Source organism: Dendroctonus ponderosae, unplaced genomic scaffold (genome assembly GCF_020466585.1).
Source record: "Dendroctonus ponderosae isolate FM_Combo_2020 unplaced genomic scaffold, Dpon_F_20191213v2 Dpon_F_20191213_1, whole genome shotgun sequence".
NCBI classification, from domain to species: Eukaryota; Metazoa; Arthropoda; class Insecta; order Coleoptera; family Curculionidae; genus Dendroctonus; species Dendroctonus ponderosae.
This window is the reverse complement of record NW_026017110.1, coordinates 56,843,896-56,871,635: the sequence shown is the minus strand read 5'-3', so window position 1 is coordinate 56,871,635 and position 27,740 is coordinate 56,843,896. Positions and strand designations below refer to the sequence as shown.

General features: G+C 32.9%; 2 protein-coding genes across 7 annotated transcripts in view; one reads left to right on the top strand and one right to left on the bottom strand.

Moving 5' to 3' along the window:
* Positions 1-751: 751 nt before the first annotated feature.
* LOC109537948 (prostacyclin receptor) lies at positions 752-20,045 on the bottom strand. 3 transcript variants are annotated; one of them, XM_019904943.2, is made up of 6 exons: positions 19,920-20,044; positions 11,347-11,899; positions 5,340-5,523; positions 5,047-5,270; positions 4,184-4,403; positions 752-1,275 (listed from the first exon to the last, which is right to left on the bottom strand). In XM_019904943.2, exons 2-6 carry the CDS (start codon positions 11,719-11,721, stop codon positions 1,226-1,228), a joined length of 1,053 nt encoding a protein of 350 aa, XP_019760502.1. In that variant the 5' UTR covers positions 11,722-11,899; positions 19,920-20,044; the 3' UTR covers positions 752-1,225. The 3 variants fall into 3 exon arrangements, with proteins under 3 accessions (XP_019760502.1, XP_019760501.1, XP_048525020.1); XM_048669063.1 differs by having other exon boundaries at positions 1,209-1,275; positions 4,122-4,403; positions 19,920-20,045; XM_019904942.2 differs by having other exon boundaries at positions 752-4,403; positions 19,920-20,045.
* Positions 20,046-25,285: 5,240 nt separating this feature from the next.
* Positions 25,286-27,740, top strand: part of LOC109537947 (alpha-taxilin) — a 9,163-nt gene continuing 6,708 nt past the window's right edge. For 2 of the 4 annotated variants that reach the window (XM_019904940.2, XM_019904939.2), the window contains exon 1: positions 25,297-25,440. The gene's annotated coding sequence lies outside the window, so the exon portion shown is untranslated. Of the gene's footprint in view, positions 25,441-27,740 lie in introns of all 4 variants that reach the window. The other 2 variants (XM_019904941.2, XM_048661547.1) reach the window with 2 other exon arrangements.

Here is a 27,740-nt window from a genome sequence, read left to right as displayed (position 1 = left end):
GCGAATGTTGGGGAGAGGGATTAATTTCGACGCAGTTCTGTACCGATTACCTCAAATTTTAGAACATGAAAGGTAAACTTTTGAAAACTTAAAAGAACATTGAGTACTCGGAAATCCCCGTTAGTAAGCTTTTGTACATTGTGTTAATAAATACCTGTACAAGGTCATACAAGGGAGTGAAAAATTATGAAATATTACTAATAAAATCATGTAAATATTGTTGCGTCGATGATTTGGGAAATGCTGATTAACGCACCGTCCAGAGCTGGTCTCTTGCGCTCTTAATTGAGGGGGACTCCATTCTAGCTATTAACCCCGCGAAAACCCTTCCATCAGCGCCGAGGAGGCATCTAGCCTTAATTTTCGGTCATTTCTGTCGTTTTGTGCCTCCATTTTTTCTACTCCTGCATTATCATTGTATATTAAAAGGATTCCGGAAGTGTTTTGCATACTCCCTCAGCATGACCGAAATTGGTAGAATTTCATATCAGTGAAGGTGGGATCTTTACAAACTGTTTTGCGATAAGTAGTGGCGGTGTCTCCTTCCAGCACTTCCTATACTATTAGGGATTTCGCTTTTTGGTTTATTTTGGAATTTAATTATTTCTTTTTCGACATTTTTTAATGTTAATGATTTACTTTGTCGTACAATGCATTATTTGGGAATTTCTGAGTAGCGGTGGAAAACCAGGTGGTACTTTGCCGGATAACCAGACAGTTTGGACTTTATATTGAAATAAAACAATACACATGTGTTTTCAATTAAGGTGTGAATATATTTCCTAGGATATGTATTACTTTTTAAAGTGACTCTATATTAAGATAAGCACATATGAATAATGCATAAAATGCAGTTTCTATCACAAAAACATCAGTCCATTGTCAGAAACACAACGAGTAACTAAATATTTTTGGTGTTAGCGTATGTTATTTATTTGAATTCTATACTATTTTACTTGCAGTACAACAGTAGGTGAGATGAACATAATACCAAAATGAATAGTGTGACTTAATTAGATAAATATCGAGTGTAGATGTGTATGAATAATGAAAAATAATGATGCCTTAAATAATTTATACTTAGAACACGTTTGCTTATTAGGTAAACCCTCACATTTCAGTCAAAATATATGTTTGCTCTAACAAATGAAGGATTTCAAGATAGCTGGAACTTGTTGGAATTACTTAAGTTCCTAATAATTTGTTTAGCTGTTAGGGATTCTGTTTATTCTAAATATAACCCACTGGTTTCCTGGGTACTCCATTTGCTTGATTCTACAAGAAAATAGATAGGTACATATATATTTATTTCATAAAAACATTCTTCAAAGTTGTTTGTAAGTTGTAACAGGTGCAAAGTTAGTTACGATTAACACAGAGAAAAGTCCTTGCTTGCTGATCAGAAGAAAAAATAACATTAAATATTGGGTGATTGAAGTAAATAGCCTTTGAACTCGCTTGAAAATTACGTATGTGATTGAACGAAAAAACTTCAAGCAGAATGTAAATAATTAACATTAAATAAACTCAGGAAATTATTGATCTGTTATAATAGAGTTATAATAAAGTCTATGACAGCATTAAATTGCTTTGGTTTTAATTAGTTCAAATCAGCTGTATTAAAATTGGTCTCGTGTTTTCTAAAAGCTTACCTGAGCGCAAACATTTTCCCACCAATATATGTAATAGGGCTTATCACCTTCCATTAACCTCCACCACTTTGGCGCGTTGAATAAAACATATTCCAAGAAATTTCTTTGACTAATGTATGTGTATACATAGGTATTGCATGCAGTTTTTGAGAAGAAAAATTTCAAGCAAAAAATGTATCACAATGTTGTTGTGTTGTCTAAAGTAATAAGAAGGTACTTAAAATATTCACTGTGGGTTTGCGTATAATTTCATGCAAATATTTCGTCATTTTGCACTGGAAGTCAGAAAGTTTGCACTAGGACCTGCTCGACTATGAATGAATCTACTAAGACATAAAAAGGATTTTTATAGATTTCGTATTTTTCTATTTTGAGTTGTTGACCCATGAGTAAAATTTGATAAACAAATTATCGAATGGAGCGAATGAAACGTACGAATCATTCTGGAGGATATCACAGAAGCTTAAGCTCAATGTTGTAGGCATTATGTCCACAATTTCTATGGATAGTGAAAATAAATATACCTTCTTCGAGCACACTGAATTCTGAAAGACGCACAATATATGTACTATTCACAGGCCAAGTTCAGAGGAAGTTTGATTAAAATTCATAATTTCGTTCACTCGATATTTAAAAAAACATATTTTTGTTGAAGAACTTTGACCATAAATAGTAGATGAGTCAGACATTTTTTTAAATAAAAGTTAGATCAGATTGCCTTTTTTTGAACCAAAGAATGTCGCAGTGTTTTTTATCACGTGCTTATTATGGGACATCCTGTATTGAATAGACGTTATGAGTGTAACTTAAAATTGTTCAAACGAAGAGTTCTCGTATATTTACTGATTTTTGAACTTTTCTAGTAATCACACACGTATGCATAGTGATCACATACGCAAAACTAATGTACGGAATCTTAAACATTTTTATAAACTTAAACTTTATGTCCAAATACTTCCATCTGAAAGCTTCTTCGTCAAAGCGAGAGCAACACTTTTTTATCAATTTTGTATCAAAATAAATGGACTCATTAGGTAATATAGATTACCTAATTCACCCACTAGATTGCAACAGAGTAGCAGTCAGTGTATTTATGATATTATTTATTRTAATGGGTGTAATGGAAAGTTAACGAAAGCATAAACACGAGCCAATCGAAATGCTCTGTGCAGAAATCCTGCCTACTGCCGACCAATTACAAACGCGTTAGATATCACGCGACCGGTTTAGCGTTCTTACAAGATTCTTCCGTTGCAATAAATTCTGASGAGGAGAAGAGCRAATGCATAATGACAAAATGGTTTCCAATAKWATAAATTTTGAGTACCTATGGTATGTCCAATGGTAACATAGCACGTAATTCAAGCTAAAGCYCAGTTYTTGTAGGGATAAAGCTTCGCTCGACTGATGTAATACTGCGTCCAGACGTGACGAGCCGAGCCTGAGCCGCGGCAAATTCTTTTGAAGTTTCGTCAAAACACCGACAAAAAATGGATCGTCTGTCGGTGTTTTGACGAAACATCAAAGGAATTTTGCCGCGGCTCAGGCTCGGCAAATCTACCCAGATTTCCGACAAATCTTCTCAGCCAGGTTTCCCTTTAGTAAAGTTGATAATTTAATGTAAGCATTGCCTTGATTATATGCTATAGAAAAGAAACTCTCGGAGTAAATAATCAAAGCATAGCATTGCAAAAATGCATTATTTGAATTTTGCATTTAGTCCCATTTTTTAATAAATAAAGAGTTGAATTTATTGTAATTCTTTATTTGCAACCAACAAATCCAGTGCTTTTATTTGGTAATGAGTTAGCGTATTGAGTACAATTCTTCCCCACTCATAAATAAATAATATGTATAATATAGATGATATAATAAATAATTATAAAAAGTCAGTCTTTTGAGAGTTAAAAGTAACTATAAATATTGAACGGTACCTTTAAATAATACATAAACTTTGGTAGGCACTTAATTTCAAAATGTAATTCAATCAAATTAACCTGTAATATTTCCGAACTGGGTTGTAAAATATTTGAAAGGATTTTATCTAAAACTTTAAAAATTATACTGTGGCCCGTGCATGTTACTATTAGCGATAAATTCTGCTAAGCAATAGCAAAAACTTCTTTAGACAAGCTTTATTTCCTTCAAAATAGTACCAACAGCTTTTAATACTTATATATTCCACTGTTATGAATTACGAGATATTATACCAATTACTTAGAGAAAGACTTGGAATAGTAGATATATGGAAATTAGGATTTTTCAAGCATTATATTGTTCACTCAAATGCGTGATGCACAAATTAATTTTCACAGATCATGCAACTTAGGAATTTGGTCTTTCAAATTCGGCCAACCAATTATCTTTCAAATATTACCAGTCAGTTAAACATTACAAACAGCTGTGTTTCAAGCGGTTATGTACGTTTAATAAGAACAGTTAAAGTTGTGAAAACAGTTAAGCACACACATTTTATGCACTAGGAGGTGCAGGGTAAGAAGGCGGCGAAATTAAAACCGCATTAGGGGTACCTCCTCCACCAGTGGTCGTAGTGGTAGGGATGCTGCTGGTGGATTTTCTTCTCTTGAGAAAGCAACAATTTAGTCCTAAATTTCCCTTTTCAATGTATCGAAGCAAAACATAAACAAAAGGATCCAAAGTAAAATAGAAGCCCATAAACATATCCGCAATATTTGAAAAAATCTTAGATGCAACTGACGTATATCCAAGTTGTGATATTGGAACTGTTATCTGAAATAATTGAAAAATGTAATTATATTTTCAATTAAGCATGTATTCGAACATACATTTCTCAATAACGAGCATTTAGTTACATATCATTAATAAGGACATGGCTTTGCTAATATATCTTGTCCTAAAATGCTCATTTGGATTTGGATGCTAAGTAAAGAGCTCAATCACGTACCTTCATAGAGTCTAATATGGGATTTATTTAAAGAAAGTGTTGACTTAACACAGCAATGTGAAAAGTGAAGAGGAAAAATCCAAAGTTTGGAAAAGGCAAACCATAATATACTCAAAATCGAATTGCTGTCACGGAAAATTAATTATCTTGCTAATTAACGGCGAATATTAAAAGCGATGTAGAATACGGAAGTGATATATGGAGCAATCGCATACTAAGCTTAATGAAAGCAATTATTCATTAACTAATGATTTGTTAGAAACCCCATAACTCAAGTTCTCGCAAGTTATTTTTATCAAACATGTTTTTTATGGCGAAATGGAAAATATTCATCTTCGTTTTTATTTTCCATTATCGTAAGTGTAAAGTTCATGCGCAATTCCTTATTTATTACCCTAAGGTAGCACATTCTATGACCGTTTCATCAATCATAAAAACTTAAAATCAAACTAATATAGATCTACTTACAATTTGTGGTCCCCAACAAAGGCAAAAAATTACGGAAATATATGCCATTAATTTGGCAAAAGCCACTTCCTCGGGTGTTTGTTGATGCCGTGAATTTCCTGTTCTGTTCACAATTAAGGAACGACTAATTCGCCTGATCAAGATTCGATTTTGTGATCTTATTTTGGACAATTCCAGTACCACTGCCACATTACAAAATGCAATGCTAATACACACTAAACAACCTGCGGAAGAAGATTAAATAAACCCGTATTACCTCATACATCAAACTTCAAGATAAAATAATGTCCTACCAATTGCAAAATAGAGCCATGCATAGAGTCGATCTTTAAGTATTTCAGCCACTTTGTATCTAAGGCAAACTTCTTTATCAGGGTCATAATACAGTCCAAATCCCAATAAAGGTGCGTACGTAAGAAGAAGAGCTCCCAACCACAAGCAACATAACGTTCGTTTGAGAACGTCATAGGTCACTAACTAAAACAAGATTTCAGTGATTAAATGAAAACGGTGATTAATTCAATTAAATCACAAAAGTAGCTTAAAACACTTCAACGTATAATTTATGCTAAAATGATAAAACTATTTTTGTTTTATGTAAAAAAATGTAACTATTCACTATATTATTTCATCTCGCTTTCGTGTTATATGGCATCATATTATTTATCTCAAAATACTGCGGCTTGTCTATTTCTGTTCAAGATTTCCTAATTTACTCTCGTTTGCGATATGCAAATTTGGCGAGTCATGGGTAGAAATTTACCAAAATGCGAAATAATAATCTTTGTCTTTATTGGACAAAACCGTATTTGGTGTGTCAATTAAGAACTACGTATCATAAGATATATAATTTTGGCTGCGTGGTTCTAAAAGCGGTATTTTACGTTAAAAAAAATTGGGCTATAAATGTGATTTTACCCGTTCAAACCATCATCTGCTTTTCTGTCTGCTTTTACAGTGCCCATTCAAAATGTGTTTCTCCATTAATTATTTGACCAACTACAGTACACTTAGGTATCCAGAAGGATTGAAATTATTAGGAATGAGAATGGGACTAAATTGATAAATTCGCACAAAAATTCGTGAATATCCATCAGCATAGTCAGGCGGAAAATTTGAGGGACTAAATATTCACATTAGTATGTTAACGGTTAGACTATAGTCTTGATTTTACAGTTACAAGAACGCTTGATCAAAATTCCAAATTGATCGGGTCATTTGCATTTTTTGCATTTGACATTCACCACAGTGTAACCAACACCCTAAACAGAATGTACATCTGCATTTAAGCAAAGTAAGTATTTTTAAGATACAAATGCAGTCACAGATCAAACGTAACTAAGTTATAATAATAAGGTTGTAAGCTCGACATATTGTAACTCGTCGCTTTGAAATAGATATTAAAAAAAGTATTTTGGGTGGTACCAAACTTAACTGGCGCAGTCCAAAACATTTCAAAATCGAATGGAATCGACAAAAATCGCGAATCCATTGAATACCAACAGCACATCGATTGATGAACCACAACACCAAGTTTTTCCACCAAACAAAATGAAAATTTCCTCACTTAGGTTCCTTAGACTAGGATAAAAACATTCGATAAAGCTCATTCTTCTGTGACTTCTAATGTAAGTGCTCATTCCGTTTCACCAATTCAAAACACAAATTGATTTTCGCTTTTTAATTAAAATTAAGGTACTGTAAATTTTCATTGCAACCCTAATTAAAAATTCCAATCGTAGTCAACACGGAAATCTTTTTCAGTAAATTGATTTGTTGGTTTAGTAACTAAGCAGTAGAAACAAAAAAAAGATACAACAAATTCATTATTAGGAAAATAAGTATAATTACAAAGTATGGTAACTCATCGTGACATTGGTCACCTAAGTTTTCAAGCAGACAATATAACACCTTTTGATGGCAACCCTCGACTGTTGCAAAGATGTATTTTTTTTTGCGAAAGTCTGATTAGAAATTTCCAAACTCCCGATGAGAAAAATGACTTTATCAGCTGCATTGGTTTCGATACAGTAGTAGAAAAAATAAGATGCGTAGAAGCAGAACTAGTAGGCTCTAGGTTCGAACTAAATTCTTGGATACTGGCTTAGTAGGCTGCGGTAGTTTGTGAAAGGGTAGTGAACTTCTTGGGTATAAAATGGAGGATGGGGCGTCAGCTTGCAAAAACCTGGTAAGAATTATCTCTAATCTATAAATGTTTTAGCTTGAACTGAGTTTAGTTTTCCGACAAACAACTGAAGTTTTATGAATTCTTTATATTTCTCTCTTTTTGCTTTGCTGATTTCAAATAAGATTGGCTTTGGACAGCTTTCCTGCTGTTGTTAAACACATTTTATTATTTCGTTCCAGGTGGCACTACGCAGCTTTCGGTAAACTTAGCATTACTTTGCTCCTGGCTGCCATGTACATGTAGAACTTTTAGTCCCATATTCCCCCAGCTATTGGTTCTTTCGTAGTGTATTTGTAAACTTTGCGAATATTTTGGACGGCTTTATATTTTTATATTAAGCTCATCTGAAGCTTGTCTCCAACGAACCGTTCAAGATATGCAAATATGGGTTCCAGTTTTTTTTTTCTTTGTTAAAAAAAGTCGCGAGTTTTAGTTTTGTCTGTTTTCTTTTAAATTGTGAAATCGACTGAAACATGACGCCACCTTTTTCGACGTTGTTCAAGAACTATTTGAGTCACAGAGTTCGTTTTTATATCTTTGGATGGAGAATTGGTAATTCGATTCAGTTAACAACGTGCCTGAGTAAACTCTGCTATATTTGTCACAAAAAGTTATACAAAATTTGAATATCAGACATTTAAGTGCAAGGTTACCCCACAATTTCATTTATAAAAAAATGTCTCCTATATATATGTCATTCTTTCGAGTTGCTACTGGCTTTACGTTGAAAAGTATATAGATACGTAAAAGCGTGCATTTTCAAATCAACATTTACGAGGCGCGCAAGATTCAGGATTTCATTTCAAAATATAGATACATATTAAAATATTATAAAAATTGCAACATTTTAATAAATTATGTAAAAATATTTCTTCCAGACGCTACAATTAGAATTGTAAAATCAATTCAATAAAAATTACTTTCCATAATTTCCTAAGAAAAGTGCAATTATATGGTTACTAATTGGTGTTACGGCATTCTATTATAAAACCGTTTACTAATTAAATTATTTTCAATTTTCCCTCAAATAATTTTGGTGCAAGTATATGGTGCAAGTATATGAATTCCACAATCGGTGAAATATCAAACTTCTATGAATTAATGAAGCACAAGATGGTTTAAACACATGTTGTAGGTAGTCGTTAAATTATTTTTACGCACAAATCGTCACATTAATTATATACATATTCTTTTCTCATGACAAGTAATGCCGGATCAAGTTTATTTTTCCATCCAATCAAAGTGCTATAATTGTAAATTATGGTTATACACATATCATTTAAGTAATTTTTCGCAATGGAAAACAGAACACCTCATATCAACAACTGAATTATGCTGATTCAGAGAAACTAGAGCATTAAAATATAGAGTTTCAATTGTATTTATCACACATATACCAATACAAGGCTATAGAAAATTGATAGTCTTTTCAATACGTCGTAGACATTGGAAAATATTGAGTAGATACTACTAATGACGGTTTCCGACTAATTCAACTTAAATAATAGCGAATTAATTTTGACAATTGGTATCACTTATGACCATTTTCAGCGGCATTTACAATTATATCTTTTTACCTTCTAGTGTATTCTTCTAAGTATTCTTGTCTCATGTCGGCATCTCAATCTAGTTTCGAAAAAAGGCGATTTTTATTTTCAGAGTTTAATATTTTTAAATTAATAAACTATGACAATTTAAAAAAATATTGCGAATGACAACCTCCTGATGGCATGCACGCATTGCCAAGTCTCACCGTGCTTTGTGGTATTCTGAACAAAATTCTGCAAGAATGCATCATTTTTGAACAAAATTCTGCAAGAATGCAGCATTTTGTATCTGAAAAATTTGTGAACCAATGTTCATATTAACTTATTTCCATATTTTGCTTAGCGGAATCTCCTCTATTTTTTGGCACCACCACTCTAAAATACTCTGTGTAACCTATTTAATCGCTTTACATAGACAAATAGTTATTCATAATATTGATAAAGTAAATAAGTTAATGCATGTATCAAACTTAGCTTGGGAGTTTTTTGGATCCTCTAAACCGTCGAGGAAAAGATAGTTTTGGTGGCTTGCATCCTCAGAGATGTTTAGCTCAAAAACTTGCACTGGACTGATGATTAGAAGTCCACTGTAAGCTTTCGAGCGAAACATATCTGAGAGTGCATGCGAAACGTCACTTTATGTTTATTTTTCAGTATAGCCCGAAAAACTCTACAGTTTCAAGCAAAGCCTCTTTAAGTTCCGATAGCGTTTTTATATTAGTAGTCTAGAGAACATAATAAGTAACTAAATACTGTATTTTGACGACTCAAATCATCGACTCATTCATTTTTTTAAATTATATTTATATTTATAAAAGTGATGTTTTTCGGCCCTATTCCTCGGAAACATATCCAGAAGCTCTGGATGTTTGTAGTTCAGTCCAAATAATAAGTTCAACATTAGCAAGTACCTCTCTTATCAGCCCAGCAAAATGAAATATGTTCTCAATCGATCTGAGTTTGCAAAGCAATCTAAATACCTCTATTAGAGCGCGTACACTAATTATATAAAATTTGTACATATTTATCCATATTTTATAACTGATTTTTTAGTAGTTTATGCATTAATATTAATCTATTTGCGTCTTTTAGGCACAATCTCACACTCACTATATTCTCTAGACAAGTATAAATATAGAAACGCCAACCTTTACATTTAAAACTGCACTTTGTATCCTTTATTAATATTTATTTTACCATCGGAATTTCGCCGGAACCAAAGAAGTTGAATAAGAACCACTTAAATCTACAATACAAGCCAACAAACATTAATTGCTAGTAATATGATAATGTCTTTGCAAAAAAGTAAAGAAGCAAAAACATTTCAAAAAATTACTGCAAAATACAACTCAGACAGGGTTCTGTTATGTCTACGAAAATTATTTGTATTCATGTATGATTTTCGCTATTATTGTTCACAAATATTTATAAGAAACGCGGTTTTTACAAGTAGAAAATCTTTGTAAATTTAAACAAGTGCCAACATGTTTTAATTGAAATATTTAGCTCTAGTTAATAGTCTGCCAACTGGCCCAAGAACTACTATAAAATCATGCTAAGATCAAAGTGTAAATTGCATCAACAACTAAGTTCAAAATTTTCCAAGTTTTTCGGTTTTCATTAGTAATCATTTGAACGGAATGGCGACAATTTTGCTCATTTTATATGATCAATATATGGAAAGTGAAAAGTTGAAAAATTGAGTTTACTTCTTCAAGATACTTACTCTTGAAGATAAAAATATAAAATGTTACAAAAAAATGCAAAATTTTTCATTGTTTACTTTGTTTTTTGGGCAAATTACGCTTACTTCATTTTTTTAATGAAAAATAGCGGTACCTATCCATCCATCTAACCAGGCAAATATTTGTTGGCAAATCTCACGCAATTTATCAACTTTGCATATCTGGTGCAAGACTATGTTTCTTAAGGTGACTAAATAGATCAAATAATATTATGTACAAAATAAATATATAATATGTACAAAATTGTTTTTTTCCATCCAGGAAAAGTTGTGGAAGCGTGGGGAATTTGCAACGATTAAGACAATTTTGAGTTTGATCCACATGAATAAGCACTAACTCAGTAACGGAAACCAATTTCTAGGTCTTGCGCCGCTTGTTTTGATTTTGAACTTTTAAACAAGCGCTTTTAAAGAAGCTTTAAAAAAAGTTTTTAAATACTTTTATTTACATCTGCACATTAAAATATTATTACCAAATTTATTATTTAATTGTTGAAAGAATCCCGATTCCCAATTCCCTAGTTATTTTTTACAGAATATATACCTGAAAAGAAACAGCGCCATTTTTTACACCCCCGTATCTACATGTAGATCGAAAAACACGTTATCACATTAAGTGGCAAAAGTAAAATAATTGAAATTATATGTTTTAAGAGTAATAGGGCATATATGAACTGTCGTTAAAGAACTAATAAAAAGACGATAACAACCGTTTGAGTCTAATTGCATTGACGAAGGGTGGTAAATAGGCTGCGAGACGGCAAATGAAGGGAGAAACCCTTAACCGTAGTCAATAAAACGCAAAAAGAAGTAAATCTTACCTTCTGATAGACAAATGGTCTGGTTAGAGCAAACCATCTCTCTAGAGCCATGATTAAAGCCACAGTTCCTGAACCCAAACCAAATCCTCGAAGTAAGACTAGAGCTGTACATGTCCAGTATTTGGGCAATATCTTATATCTATTTACATTTGTGAAAACTAACATCCCAATAGCAGCAGTCAAATCATTCACAGCCAACCATCTAAGCATGAGAACATGTTTTTTGTTTCTTCTTTTTGCTGTTGGGTGATTAGCTGATAAAATAACTAATGCTATCGAATTGCCCACAATTCCAATAACAAAAGATATTGTTATCAAGACTTGAAAGCCTACACTGGACATTGGCTGAGGTGATTTTACTTCTGTAATATTCATGATGATTTTGAATGCAAGTTCTATTCGATAGATAGATAATCAGCTGCAAAACTCAAACGTTACACCTTTGGATAACACATGATATTGCCGAGAAACTGAACTATCCGTAAGAAATCCGTACTTCAACTGCGATCGCCGGCACGAGGAGCAGCTTTAGTGCAGTCGGATTTTTTCGAACCTGCAACAAAAGAATTTTTTATATCACATTAGAACCTAAATCAACTTAATTAGATAAATATGTTTATCACTTTAATGTATATCTACTAACTGATTGTCAAATTACATGTTTACTTTCAGTTACTCTGATAGAAATAGTGTAGTTTTCGAATGTGGTCGGAAAGTAGGACTCGAACATTTTATTATCAAATGTCTTCAATTTCGTACGTTAAGCTTATAAATGCGTAATAAATATGGAAAAATTGTCTCAGTTTCAGTTCATCTCTTGCAGCGGGCGTTTTTTGATTAATATCAATCACTTATAGGTACTGCAAAAATAAATAATTTACTAATAACTCCTGATTTAATTTAGTATTATGGCATGGTATTTGTGCTGTAGTTTGCGCTAGCAGACACTGTTTTTTTAAATAAAGTATTTGTTTTATTCAAGTCTAAATTAATTTATATTTGAATTTTTATTAATAATAAAAATAGTTTCATGTAATTATTAAAAACCTCTATTTGCAGACATTAGAAGTCAAAATTATAAACATTAGCCAAACCACGTCTTAGTCAAATGGTCATTATATCCGTAATATGGAGCTTCTAATTTAAATCTACAGAGTGTAACATAGAGTTTGAGAATAAACGAAACAGTGAATTTGTTAATAGAAAATTTCTGAAGTGATAACTTCTAATGGCACGGTGTGAATGGATTGGAATGCGTTACGGCGCCGTTATTTCTGGCAAAGATAAAGGCAAGTACGCAGTTCTCTCGTGCGCCCGCGAACGTGTTAATAATAGTGTGTAGTCTGTGGGCCGATGTCCTTTGGATACGTTTTCCTCCGAACTGCTTGCGTCAGAAATCATGCGAAAACGAGCTAATGATGCAATTTCATTGCAACGTACTGAAGCTCGTCCACCAGACCCGAAATAATTCGTACGAATTCGAAGAAACCATTGTAAGCAAAATTGAACTTTAGGCCGGTCGTCCTTTGGAAGGATAGATTGATTGATATAGTCAACGAATACGTTTACCTGGTACATAAATAAAACTCGGAATAGAAAACCAACAAGCAGAAATCAGAAGAAGAATTCGTATGACTTGGGCTGTCACAGGAAAACTAGGCAACACACTAAAGAATAAAGTTAGTCCGATCACCCTAAAGGCCAAGGTCTCTACGTCCTATCAGTAATAACTTACCGATTGGAAACAACACTCACAATCAGAACAGCAAGTAAACTTAGATCAACACTACGCGCAATAGAGAGTCTTATGCCCTGAATTATCCTCCAGGACCACATCAGCAATGAGGAAATACACCCTCAAACAAGACAGAGGACGCAAGATGGACAAGGCGCCCAATACAATGGAGACTTAGGTTACAAACAAGAAGCGTAGGTCGACCTCCCAAACGATGGCTGGAGGACAAAGAGACTCCAGGCAGAAACTGGCATCAGAGAGCAGGAAATCGAGAGGGATGGAAGGAGCTTGGAGTGGCTTATGTCCAAGAGTGGATAGTGAAAGGCTGCTGAAGAAGAATAATATATTAAACAATAATATACAGTATGTTAGATATACAGTAAATACTATTAGCAGGCCGAAAATTGTGGAATGGGGTGTGCCACAATGCACCGTTTTGTTGGTCCTATAATTTTCGTCATTTACATTAATGTTCATTCCGGTCTTGATGTGAGGAGAAGATCGTATCTTCTCGTCACATGACCAATGGTTAAGTGACCAAACGAAGTTTTTATATTAATTGACAAATATTTCAAATGGGATCAGCATGTGCTCTATTTGTGCAGAAAGATTAGGTGTCTAATGGTAAAATTTTATATGAAAAAATGGAAAGCTCAATGATTGGATTGAGTTTGAGAGATCACGTCACAAAACACGAGCTGCGGTCAAAAACCGTCGATTAATAAAAATATTAAAGTGGAATGGGACAGGACACGTGGACAGAATGGGCGGGGACGACAGATGGACAAAGAGGTTGTTGCAATGGAGGCCTCGCACCGATAAACTAAACGGAGGAAGACCATCCTTGTCCCGATGACCTGAAAATAATTGCAAAATGGATCCAGGCAGGTCGGCAGTGAACGTTCTAAAGGCTGCTTGATGATGCTGATCGTACAAGTTCGACTTCAAAAGCTTCTTTATAAAGCCGTGCAGCAGCTTTTGCATAGCAAGTTGTGGCTTTAAACGCTAGATGCATATCTACAAAGTTTCTGTAAACAATTTCTGTTTGATTCACGCAATTTAAGAAATCTCTTGTGAGTCGTAATTGTTTGCAACATTTTTCATGCATACTGGCATACTTGACATTCCAATTCTTCATTTGCTGCCTCAACTTTAAACAACTACGGCTTGAAAAAACTGTTGATAAATGACCCTTTTGCTTCTCTCGCTTTATATTATATTAGGATAGGATAATTTATATTATGCTAAAGGGCCAAAACTGCCAATAGGGAAGATTTAGTGGACTAAATGTGAATTTTTCACTTCAAATTTTGTAAATTTCCAAAGAAACTAGTGTATTCGAAAATTTTCAATTTGGCTTTTTCGGTGCAACTAGTGCAAATAAATATTAGGTTTATAGTGCATTGCGAATTATTAAAGTGCCAATGAAAATTATTGTCATGTTCCAAATCAACGATTTTACGGATCCATCAAGATAAGATAATACACTGATTATTTTAAGCTTTAACTGATGGATAAATAAAAATCATTCAGAGAGATCGGAATATCTTTTGCGTTCTCAGAACATATTACCTTCTTTACCTACTACTGCTCTAAGGTTTATACCAAACACCATCAATATACTCAATTTTTTAAGATCACCACAGTTGATTCCAAATCGTCTTAATCTGTTGCTATACTTAAAACATTATTTAAAACTACTGACAAATAAATATTCTCAATATATCTCGTTCGTCTCCGTACATGATAATTCCGTATCTTATTGACGAGTCAAAATTTAAATATTGCGTACTTTTTCTGGTGCTTATACTTTCATGTCTACTTAAAATTCTTAGTGCGTAACTAACCGAAATTTTTGTCGTTGGGTAAGTACTGTATGTGGGGTTCCAAAAACATCAAATTATTTCAATGAAACTTTGATATTTAATAGTGCTTTATAAATCTACAGTTTTCAGCTAAATCACAGTTTTCGTCAACCAGACTTGCTTTTTTAATCTAACGATTTATTAACTCCGTTACTTATCGCTACTATTTACTTCCTATCAGATGAGTATGATTTAACACAATTTAATGTACTCGTAATTCCCTCTATTCCATACATGTTCGATTTGAACATTGCTTATCAGAGGTTAAGGTTTCATATGATTTTTATAAATATATAACTAGACCCATGGGAACGTTCTTTTCCTATCATATCCAGTTATTTGATTGATAGGTAATTGATCATGTAGTTTTTATTCAGTTATCTGAATTTTTAATTTGGTCTGCGTATTTTTCTGCAACCTCTCAGTATTTAGACATATTGTTTTTATCCGCTCTTGTCCAAACTCTCCTCTTTCAGTCAGAGTCAGGTATTTAGATTTCCCTACATATTCATCAGTACAGAAAAGCCCAAATCAAAAACCTCTTTATTAGATGATTCCATTGCAATGCAAATAAATGTTTTGCTGAGTTTTCGATCAAATATACAGTGTAAAGAAACCGAATGGTTTTTAGTAAGCCACTAAACACATCCAGAACTTTAATATCGAACCTACATGGTTGAGACCAGGGCAACATTACATAAATTTGTATGACTTAAGTACCTAAATACTAGCAGACCAAAATAGTGACATAATTTTGGTTCAGGTTCAATAATAACAGAATGGAGGAAAAATTTGTACCCGGCATTGGCTTATGGATTGGCCATAACTTCGATTTAGGAACCAACCAGACCATGGCAAATCAGCAGAATTTGAATTGGTTTCAGATAGAATATATATTATCTGTATTACTGTCTTATGGAATTGAATGCAACAACTAGAATTTAAACGTGCCGCCTATATAGGAAAGCTCTAGTAACAACTCTTTGTCCTTTGCAAAATTGCAAGGTGGAGATTTTCAACATTTATTAAAGAGACAAAATTGTTTTGCTTAGGTTTCTTTGTAAGCTTCATGTTTATTATTTTTATTTTTTTCAACGCTTAGTCAAAACATTTATGTTATTTAGATGTATGTACGGACCGAATTGAAAAGTGTGATTTTACCTACAGTTATTTTAACTATATCTCCATTTGAAAAGCAAACAAAACAGGCTGTTAATTCCCCTCGTAGACGTTTCACTTTCATGTTCATGTCTGGGAAACTATTTGCAGAACGCAACCCTTCCGACTTAAAACCCACACCCGTTTAAAACGCAGAATAATTTTTTGGCCTATTTGTAATTTCAAAAGACAACAGACTTTCGACAGAAACCAACCACATCATCAAAAGAACAAAGAAAGAAATATGGTTTCCAGTGTTCGAACGCGTCTCAATAGCTGAAGCATTCATTGCCAAGAGTCTGAATCGAAATCTTTGAAACTGTCACTGCTTTAAGTTAAAGTGAAGTAAAGTAAAGTAAAATTGAAAAAAAAAACTGTATTTTTTAATAAAAAGAATGTTTCATCGTTGATATTGCAGCATGGTACAATGTATTTAAAACCTTGTTCAGGAACATAAATAAGACGTCGTGATCCTAATACATTTGCAAATTGTGCTGAAAAAAATGGGGAAACAGTAAAGGAAATACTCCATCACAAATCAATGAAAGAACAAAAATGAAGAAGTGCAGATAAATATTGAGATGGAGATGAAGAAGGAAAAGTAAAGAAACTTGCACAATGACATGTTCTGTACATTGTCCTAAATACTTTGCTGGAAACAAACATGTTTCTACTACATTTGCAATTTATCCTTAAAGCAATATAGAAACAGTCAAGGAAATGTTTCTTCCATCCCTGACACAGCAGTGAACAAAGGAAAATAAATACGGGACTGACAAATGAAAAAATTTATTGAGAAGGAAACGTAGAAGGCGAACGCGCAAAGATGATGGCACAATTACTCAAATTATTTACATCAACTGGTTCACTGGTAACTATGAAGGAAAATATAGAAGCAGACAAAGAAAATGAAATCGCATAGGAAATGAACATAAGCAAACGTCATGTTTCAAAGGAAGAACATGTTTTTCGGTGAAAAGAGAGAAATAAAAAACGGGGAAGAAAACAGGAAGTTATGAGTCAATTATGCATACTTGTAGATACATATGTTGGCAAAGTAGCAGTAAAATAGTTAATCTGAAGTTAGAAAAAGGTCATTAATTTTCAATTACTATGGTTCATTGAGATTTTTTTTTTATTATAAAAATAGAACCAATTTTCCTTGCAACTGCTGTAAAAATAGTATATAAATTTAATCAATAATCGCTAGCATACGACAAAGATCGTTCGATGACGAAACCACGTTTTCTCTAACAATAAGGGGAAGTAAATGTACAGGGTGCGTTAAATTCGAAAAACTGACAAGAGCGTGCACAATTTTGCGCTCAACAAAAATTTTGCAAATCCCAACTTCTAGGAGATAAACTTGGGCAAAGTCCACATTTTTTAAATGGTTTTATTTTTTTATTTTGTAATATAAAATACATTTATGGCTACTTTCGCCTATATAGGATTTGATAATGCTAGATGTCTCTAAATGCCTATACCATTGTATGAAAATATCAGCTACCTTCATAAAAATACTATAATACTACAGTTCCATGTTAACATAAATTAACATTTTTTAGAACAAAACGGTACTTCTAAGGGGCCTTAGATCTGGAAATTGAATTGATTCATGGGAAATTCGATTTTATTTAGATTTGTCTGAATCTCCAAAATGCAATTGTAGCATAACATGTATCTATCTCTTATGATTTTTTAAATAATGAATCAGGTCTGTTTCAAAATCTTTAAAAATCTAAATAAAGATGTTTACATGCTCCGTAATAAATTTCTAGAAAATATATTGTTCAGATTAAGCAATATTGTGGCACAATAAATTACAGGCCGTAATATCAATAATATGTCTGCCTGAATCAACAGCAGCATCTAAATGTCTGAGACAAAATAAAAAATATATACGTAAATGTAGATGGCTATTAAAATGTATTATTATTTTGGAGCTATTTTAACCTTTAATGAATGTACTCCAAATTAAGCCAACTTAAAACGCCTTATTAAAATATTGCTATTTAGAAATCCGCGCTTAAAATTCCTGCAAGTAGCAAAATAGATGGGTAAAAAACTGAACAATTTAACAGTCGGACTAGTCAATTAACTGAACAACCTTAGATTATTTTTGGTGGGGTTACTTCAAATGGAGATCATACGTAAATCTATTAAATACACTGGAAGAATATAAATCCAGTGTATGAATTGACAATAAAAAAACTGAAAACACAACATAAACACATTCACCAAAAAGTAAAAGCAAAGCAGACCATTACAAAATTCTAATGAAAAGATAGAAAATATTTGAAAAATTCGTATTAACGTAGGTATTTAAGAGTCGGGATGGTTCGAAAATCACTTGTTCTTTATATAGTTCGCTTATCCAAAAAACATTCAATCCTTTGAACTTTTAGCCATTTAACATGCAGCAGACCAGACTAATCATATAAACGAACTAGTTAATAAAAAATTGCTGAAACATTTACACCTATGTAATTTTCCGAATATTGTTATTCCTTGCAAGTAGTTAAGTATATTAATTCAGGAACCATTTCGCTTTTTAAATGATCAGATATCCAGTAACTCGTGAAACTGGAGATCTAGGATTTATAAACCAAATAATTAACGTGTGGATATTTCTCTAATTCTAACCAATATTTACTAACATCCCGATTCATTTTTACACAATGTAACTTTTATATTGACATGCTAAATGAATGAGAGTTTTTAACTTTAACTTTTAAAGTTATTCATTCTCAAGTGGATAGTTTTATGTATTAATCGGCATATTAACATTTAGATCTATTTGAGCAAATTTTCGTTTACATTTTCCATATTGACGGTTCTTCAAAATATGGCATATATTTTTATCAGAAAGAATCATCGCCGACGGCTTGTGCATATTAAAGTGCATTATTGTAGTCCTCTCTTGTTAAGGTGCAACTAGTGATATTGACTTTATAGATATCCCATTGGTGATGGATTACAATGAGGAACGTAACATTTTGGAGCGTCATAATCATTCTAAACGATCTATTATAATTATTCGCATTTTAAATGTATGGCCAGTCTGCTGCTTTAAATGGTTATGATTAAACAAGGTGGTCTGCGCTGTTATTAAAATGAGCTTACCATACTTTAGTTGCGCGTCATAAGTTATTATTTTTATTACACACTATTTGCTGCTCAATATACAGCACAGAAAATACACTAATTGAAACTAGCTTTTTCAGTTTCTGCTATATTGAATTTGGCTTTTGTCACATCACTTTTTTTTACTTGCACCCTTATTTAATTGCACTCTTCAATAAACATTTTGAACAACATGCGGATGAAGCAGATATCAATACATACATTATGTTCGATTGAAAGCTATGTTTTAATGGAAAAGTAAAGATATTTTTTGGAAAAACTCAACTGCAAGCGTTAGGTAGGCATTTGGCAAGGTAAATTTTTAGCTTGGATATTATTAATAACCTTTACGCATTTCCTTCTCTTTATCATGTTTGCTCCACCGTACTTCCGAAATTGAAGACAATTGGCACATTAAATGTGATTATTAAAAACATTTTATTAATGACTAGCAAATTCTGCTGCTATTTTCAAGGGCTTAGTTAAGGCTTAAGGCATGCTGAATTGGGAACATTTTAATGCAGACAGTTAATATGTTATTATATGAAAATATATTCGTTTATATATTTGATGTAATTCGACTCACTTACGCACATTCAAGAAATTTTTGGTTATAATTTTTCATTAATCTGTGTGATTTTTCGCAATGAATATGAAGAATTAAAAACTAGATATACTTAATTACTTACCAGTTAAAACACCTAGACCTACTCCAACTTTTCAGCGAAGATGACCGGTCTTCAGCGAAACTTGGAGAGTCTACTCACACTCCAAAGCACAAACAAAAGAGTATCGTTAATTTGTAAATAAAATTATCTCCTCTCAAGTGTCTCCTCCTTCCACGTGAAGGCCGCAACCCAATCAGCAGGCGCAAACACTTGCCGGTTATACATGGTGTTCCAAATTAGTGGGCTCAGGTGCAAAACTGCGTTTCGCGACTCCGTTTTATTTTGGAAGCTGCCCATAACATAAAGACTATTTCGAATATATAATAGCTGATTGTTAACCTTTAAGATTTCTTAAATAATTATTACTACTACAGTAATTAAAACTGTTAATGAAAACTATTTAAGTTTCAATAGTTAACAATATTGAAAATGCCTTTATTATGTTGTCGTGAAATCTGCCTGGTACTTCCAAGGAATTATTGAGATGTGCGTTATACGGTGCACTTAGAAAACGTGTCAGCAAGTTATATGGAAAATATAGCCAAAAAGTACGTTCCCTGCATGTAAATGGTGCGGTTTATTTATTCGAATAACAAGGAAAGGATCCATTATTGTTGGTGATCGATCGTCAATTTGCAATCGGTTTTGGCTAGTGGTGCTTCTACAGGATATTGTTAAATACAGGGATCTCATTTTTATGTAGCTGCTTTCATCGTTTTAATTACTATAATAGATGATTTGACTTAATTTACACTACTCAATCACGATGCACATTTCATGCAATTATGTTTTGGGAACCATTCAGGGTGTGTCATAATAGCATATCCATATTAAAGTGAGCGAACCTGACCAGGCTTTAAAGAAACCAAATTATTTAATGTCGGTCTGCAAACGCTTCGTTTCCAAGCTACAGAGTGTGAGAGTTTCAGCAGATTTCCATGTACTCAACTTATAATGGTTGTTAAAATACACAAAGTGTCTTTTTGAGTTTTTCTGGGAAAGCATCGGTTTTCTTACGTAAAATTTATGATGCGACATCGTTTATTAACAGAAATTGTCTTTCTCGTACAATTCAGATACCTTTTAGCCCCTGTATAATTTCTCTTGAACAACATTCTTTCCCCAATTTGCCAACATACAATTTGAAGAATTATTTGCTACAGCTAAGACCGTTGATTGAAATATTGGAAAAAAGTAGGATTAAGAAGCATAATTGACTTGGCATACATTTTCAGTTCGCAAAGTAAACTTATAATGCATGTTCTATATTATATTTTGTATGAAACGGCCAAGGCTTTTTAATGATATCTAAGTTGGAATTGCTTGTATGTACTAAATCTTATTACATCTACATACTTTGTTCTGAGTTAGTTACGTTACGTTAGTTAAGCTTACAAGTGAACATAGTCATATAAATATGCTTTGAGCATTTCAGAAACTGCGMAAAAATAAGTAATTTCTGCASACGATTTTRAGCATGCTTGTTYGTGGTATTTSGGAAGAAATCATATTAARCAAGGAAACTTCTCCTGATGAAAGATCTATCCTTGAAAAGTCAGAAAAAAAGTCGCTCTAAAGCCAATGATTTTGCATAAAAATAGGATTTTGCAGACTTGAAATCAGTTGAGAAACTTGAAAGTCATAAGGGTTGAAGGTCGAAAGGTCGACTTTTTAATAGGGATATTATCAAAGTTTTCTTCGTGGATTTAAGGTCGCATTTTTTTGGAAAAACAGCTTTTTGTATGGAGAATTTTTTTGCGTAACTGTTAATATCGGGCCGATTTGCAAATTTGTTGAAAAACGTACGCTTCTCYATAAAAGCTGCATCTCGGAAAATTKRAGTCAGTTGAAAAACTTGGAAGTTATGACGATTTTAAGATCGAAAAAACGATTTCCCGAACAAAATACTTTGAATTTCTAATTCATTCGATTAACTCATTTTCAAAATAGAACATGAGATTGTTTGAAAAGTGTATTCTCGACACATTCCCTGTCCATAAAGGWTTTTGTATTTGTAACAGTTTGGAAGGAAATAKGCTCCGAATATTGGTAAGCGTAAAACTCTCCAACTTGTACATACCTCCACTCTTTATCCTGGAACTCGATCAGATATCAACATTTTTCAGAAATTCAAAAACTCTTMAAAARYCCATAGACTTGGCGTAAAAACTTGTTTCAGGGCCAAAGTWCCTTTTGATCACCATTTCAGTCCCAGGGGAGTTTAAAGACCTGAAGCGCTGGTTGTTCCTGGAAACACGCTCTTTTGCTACGCAGTTTTGCGTTTGGAAAGTTTGGCGGCGCATCCAGATTTTTTTACCCCAAAATGTATTTTTAGGCGCAACAGAAAAGTTTTTAAAAAATTTGGAATAATTTAGGAATTTAATTTAGGAAATTTTCCAATTTTTGAAAATTACAAATCTGCAAATTTTTCACCTAAGAGCCGAATTTAGACCAAAATGCCACTTTTCAATATCATCGTTTTTGCATATAGTTACGGAAAAAATGGAATTTGGAGTTAGAGAGACTTAAACTGCCTTTCACATTGTTTGCACACTTATTTGCCCATAACTCCGCAACTGTTGGAAATATTTGAAAACGAAAAATGTACTGGGTTGCCACGGGTATTCTCTAGAGTTCGGCTGTCTTGACAAAGACTTGTCCGACCCTGGCAATTGTTTGGGAGATAATTAATACTGAATGTTGACAACCGTTCGACTGTCTAATTTGCACACACCTTCATTCTTTTGCCCGTAACGTCGTTAGATGTCAATATATTTCAAAAGTTCCAAAACCACCAAAAAGCCCGAAGAAGTAGCTATAAAATCTATTCCAACCTCATATTGGATAKCGGCAACAGCAAAGGAGTAAGTAAAACGAGTACAAACTCAGAGAGCGTRCAACCTTTTGAAAAACTAATTTTGAGAAATGAATATTAGCTGAAAATGTTGACATTTATGAAGACGTTAATGCGGAATAGACGATTTTCCAAGCAAAATATTCTCGGTCAAAAAATTAGCAGTGCCTTTAAACCCGAATACCTGAGTTTTTGGAAGAATATATTTTTTTGCCTACAGAGGCTCCTTTTTTAAATTCCTCCTAAGTGTCTTTCTTCGTGTGTACATAATAAATAAAGTAATATTAAATTGCAGCTACATTTTTCGAAAGAAGATCATCTCTAAACTCAATCGAATAATTGTGTTTGCTAGAATGGGCCGTTAGCTCTAAAGTGCCTTTCTTTCATCAATCAGTCATGTTCTAAGCGTGGCGACAATATTCAAATTATAATTCAAATATTTACATATTTAAAACTGTTGATAACAATCGGTTAGAATTAAGGACAAAATCACTCAATAATTCAATTGAAGCGTGTCCTGACTGAATCTCTATTACATGACCGCCCCTGACTTGAAAGCTGGATTCGCCCTTGTGGAATACATGTGAAAAAAAGAGCCCGCCCGTAGTTGATGATGAGGAAGTGTTTTAAGAAATATGTCAAAATTCAACCACATCAATACAAGCGATTGATCATCGGATAGCCATTCCAAAAACAATAACAGACCGTTTTTACGAAAGACTTTCAATTCAGTATATATTTTTGCATACGAATGTTACGAAAAATACGCTTAGATCCAATTTTTTTATGCTACCCTTTGAACAGACAAGTCTTCATGCAAGCGTGGTGTTCTTTTCAACATGCATAACTTTTATAGTTGGTAAATGGAGAATCTGCATGCTATGAAAGAAAATAATTGCAAGCATCAAATTTAAATTCAACATTTGGACATGAACACATTTTATTTGCATTTTTGCAAAATCACCTTTCAGAATTACTTGGACGTCAAAGGCGTATGTTGTGGCCAACACGTTCGCCGGATTCAAATCCACTGGAGTTTTGTATTGGGGTTGTTTGAAAGAAAACGTTTACCTACTTACGGCCAGCCGACACTCGCAGATCGAGGCCACTTTGAATATTTATTTTAAGTAAAGTTTTTTGCGTTATTTAATAATAATAGTGTAATATTTTTATTTCATTGTTACATTTTTTATATAAGTACATACATATATTAAAAAATAATATTGTGATTCAGTTGCAGTTGTAATAAATATCTACGAGAGACTATTTCTCCCCATAAACGGCTTTCAACAACTTTACGTTTTTGGGGCAACGGGAAAAAACTTATAACATTGGCTTCACCATAAGCACTTCACCAGATTATTCCCGAAACCCTAGACTATTTAAATTATGCTTCTTCAAGATGCCAACTTGCACAAAAGCCCATTTTATTCCTAAACAGGAATTCTATAACTAAAACTTTGATCAGTCCTGTTTCCTCCGTTGATTTTTTGAAGTATTAAGGTGGTTTCATCTAGAGTTCCTTCAGCATGTCAGCGTGAATGGTGGCGTTACAGTTTTCGAAACTTGTTTAAATCTTGCCACGAAATTAAAATCTGCGGATGCTGCTTAGCAGATGTTTGTTTCAAGCATCGTTAAACAGATTGCTGCTATTTTATTGCTATTGAATTTTACATTATTGCGTATTCTCGTTTATGTTTATGTCTACCATAATCAATTGAATGATCCATCATCTCCCCTATTTAGCATTGTTGTTCTCGAGCAAATATTAAATATAAGACCCATAGAATCAAAGTGCTGTTCAATTTAACAAGAAGTATTTGGCATAGCATAGTAGCATTTAATACACTTTATTTCACAAATGAAGTGCCTCGGGGATGATGTTGATAGAATGCTTGCTTCCTGTTTGGAGCTTTAAGGAGTATTTCACCCTTTATACAGCCAATGGATATTTAAACCGCTTGCGGTGCAACTTTACTAATAAAACAACCGGTAACACAACCAATGAGCAAAATCGTAGCTGAAACTGGAAGAACTGGAGATTTTAAACGATTTTACTTACATATTTGAGAATTTGATTATCTGAATTATGTTATAGATGTTTAGTATTTTTATTTGCTTTTCATCACCCTGTGTCGACGAGTTCCGTTTTATGAAAAAGCTCGATACGATTATTTAGCAACCCACATTTTTTTAAATGTAACTAGCATGCTATTGCTCTGGTTGCTATAAGCTATATATATGTGGCATGCTATATGCTATAAGAAGGATATATAGTCGCCTCTAATGCTACATCGCTTCGGAACATAAAATTATTATTATATAGCACGTATATGATTTGATAATTTACCTCAAAAAGTAGATAAGTACTTATTTTTAACCTGTTGTGATATTGTGCTAGATACTAGCTTACTACATGAATCCACACACATTCTCCGATTTATATTTGAAGTCTTCAATGAACCTCATTATATGTCCGTCGCATTTTCAAAATACGCTTTAGATTCTATACTTAGAAACACAGCGTCAACTAAAAATAAATGAATATTCCCTTGGTTTTCCTCATTTTCGCCATGTAGGTAGAAGTACATCTACCTTTATATGTATATGTGGCTTTCAGATATACACTGATTACTTGGTTGTGATATGGAAAGAGTTCACTAGCCTGTTGAAGAAGTTTTGTAACATGTAAGTTAAATAAGTTGATTATCGTAAATTAGGCACATACACGTGGAATAACCTAACATTATTATTTTTGGAGTGGATATTTTATGGATTTTTACGATGCTAAACATCGTAAAAATGTATTTCATGCGTTTTTTGAAGTTAGTAATTCAAAATAATAGTATTTCATATTCTGTATTTTTATATCCCCATAAATTCATAAATATTTTAAAAACTGTACTCATCTAGGCAAAACATATTTTTTTAATATCGAGACATTTCTGCCGAATCAAGGTTTGGTTTTTTTTTATTATGGTACATGATGTAGTAATATAGTAAAATTACCACACATTGAGTTCGTCAAGTGTACAGCAGAAATAAAGTAAAATTAATCGTCAATATTCCAAACGAATACATAGAAAATAAATACATAAATTTAAAAGAATCAGATGCCATCGGAAATTTATAATTAGGGAAAACGTATACCTACTTCATCAAGCTGCACTGATATCAAGAAAGTACTCAAATAATTGGTTTAATAAAACTTTTCAAATGCTCATATTCAAGTTAAAGTTTTAATCCGATGCTTAAGATGTCAGTTAAACTATTGCTATTTATGTGACTAATTGACTTATAAGAATAAGAATAATACATGCAGGATGAAAAGTTATTCTTTGTTTATATAGTTGTTACTCAAATTCGAGAGCCTGCGATAAATCTCGTAAAAATTAAAAGGCACTGTTGAATTATCACTGTTCATACAACAGTGGTAATCCATTAGATGCGAAATTCTTCCAAAAAAATGTAAATTGTAAATTTAGTGTTATATTAAATAAATCTTAATGAACTTACAACAATGGATGTTTAAAATTTATCAGTAAACATGTACACTTTTTAAATTAAGTTACTTTGTTTAGTTATAAATGACCTTATCATATATTAGGACATTGCAGTTGTGACATTTAATTTTCTTATCTACAAGATATGCACTGATAGGAAATAGTGCTTATATATAAATGGCATCAAATTAACATATGTTCAAAATGACTACCTTTTTTTTCAAAACTCTCTCACACGATCTGACAACTTTTCGAATGTGGTTAGTGGTGAATTATTAACGACTTATTTTTGACATCATGGTAAAAAATAGTTAAATAGTTTGGTGGAGTCAAATCGGATGATGGTTGAAGCTATTTTTTGAAGCGAATCAACCGGCTTTCTTATAATGTTCCTGTGATCAGTTGACTAATGGTCAATATACCATCTCACAGATTAACTGATCCTATATTGGATAATAAGCTAAAATATTTAAAACATTTCTGTGCATTAACTAATTTATTGTTATAACATGTTTTTACTTTCTGCAACCTTATTGATAACATACATACAAAAGTCAATCTCTTTTTCAAAACATTTCTTCAACATTCTTTAGTCGATTTAATTTTTAACTTTAATTTAAAACTATTTATCCTTCAACTATTTCCTTGGTCAAGCTAGTATTCCTTTTTTTATACTACATATTGCATTGCAGAATACTTTAAAATTAATCATAACTCACATATTAGGTAGATTTATAATCAAACTACGTAGTTTTTCGTATCAATTTATTTTATCTGAAATCAGATTTAATGCTTATTTTTCTTAAGTAGATATCGTAGATTATTAGTACAGTTAGCACTGCTTCTATCCCTTTGTAGTACGCAGCAACTGTTCACAGATGTTCGCTTAGCAAAGATATACGTTTTAAACTTCGTGAGCTTCTAAGATGCTTAAATTTATTATTCTACCTGTACGAGATTCGGAATTTGCGATAAAGACTAATTAATGAAGACAATGCTGTTTGCCTTTCTTCTTCTGGTCCTTTCTGCTATATAACGTCTTTTAAACTTCAATCTCTTTAGGGTTTCCGAACTTCTAACAAAACTTGATTAAGTATAGGTCTCCATACAGAATTTTAAAATGAATTGCCGTTGGCCTCTCGAATCTGATCAATCCATCGGGGTTGGTGAGCGCCCTTTGGATCTTTGTCTCTTTACGGTTCCCGAAACTGTTAAACTCTTCAGATTATTATCGTCTCTTTGTGCAAGGTGTCAAAAAAATATCACGAAGCCTGCAAGGTAAATGGAGCGGGGGATGATCTGGATGTTCCATGGAAATGGAAATCCATTCTGAGCATGCACCTCCAGCATCAGATTTCAAATGCAATAAATTTTCTTCTGTCTGCTGATTTAATTGTTTAGGAGTGGGACTCATATCCAAAAGCGCAGAAAATTAGTGAATTTGTATTGTGAGCTGTACCAGGGGCGGATCCAGCTTTAAATTCA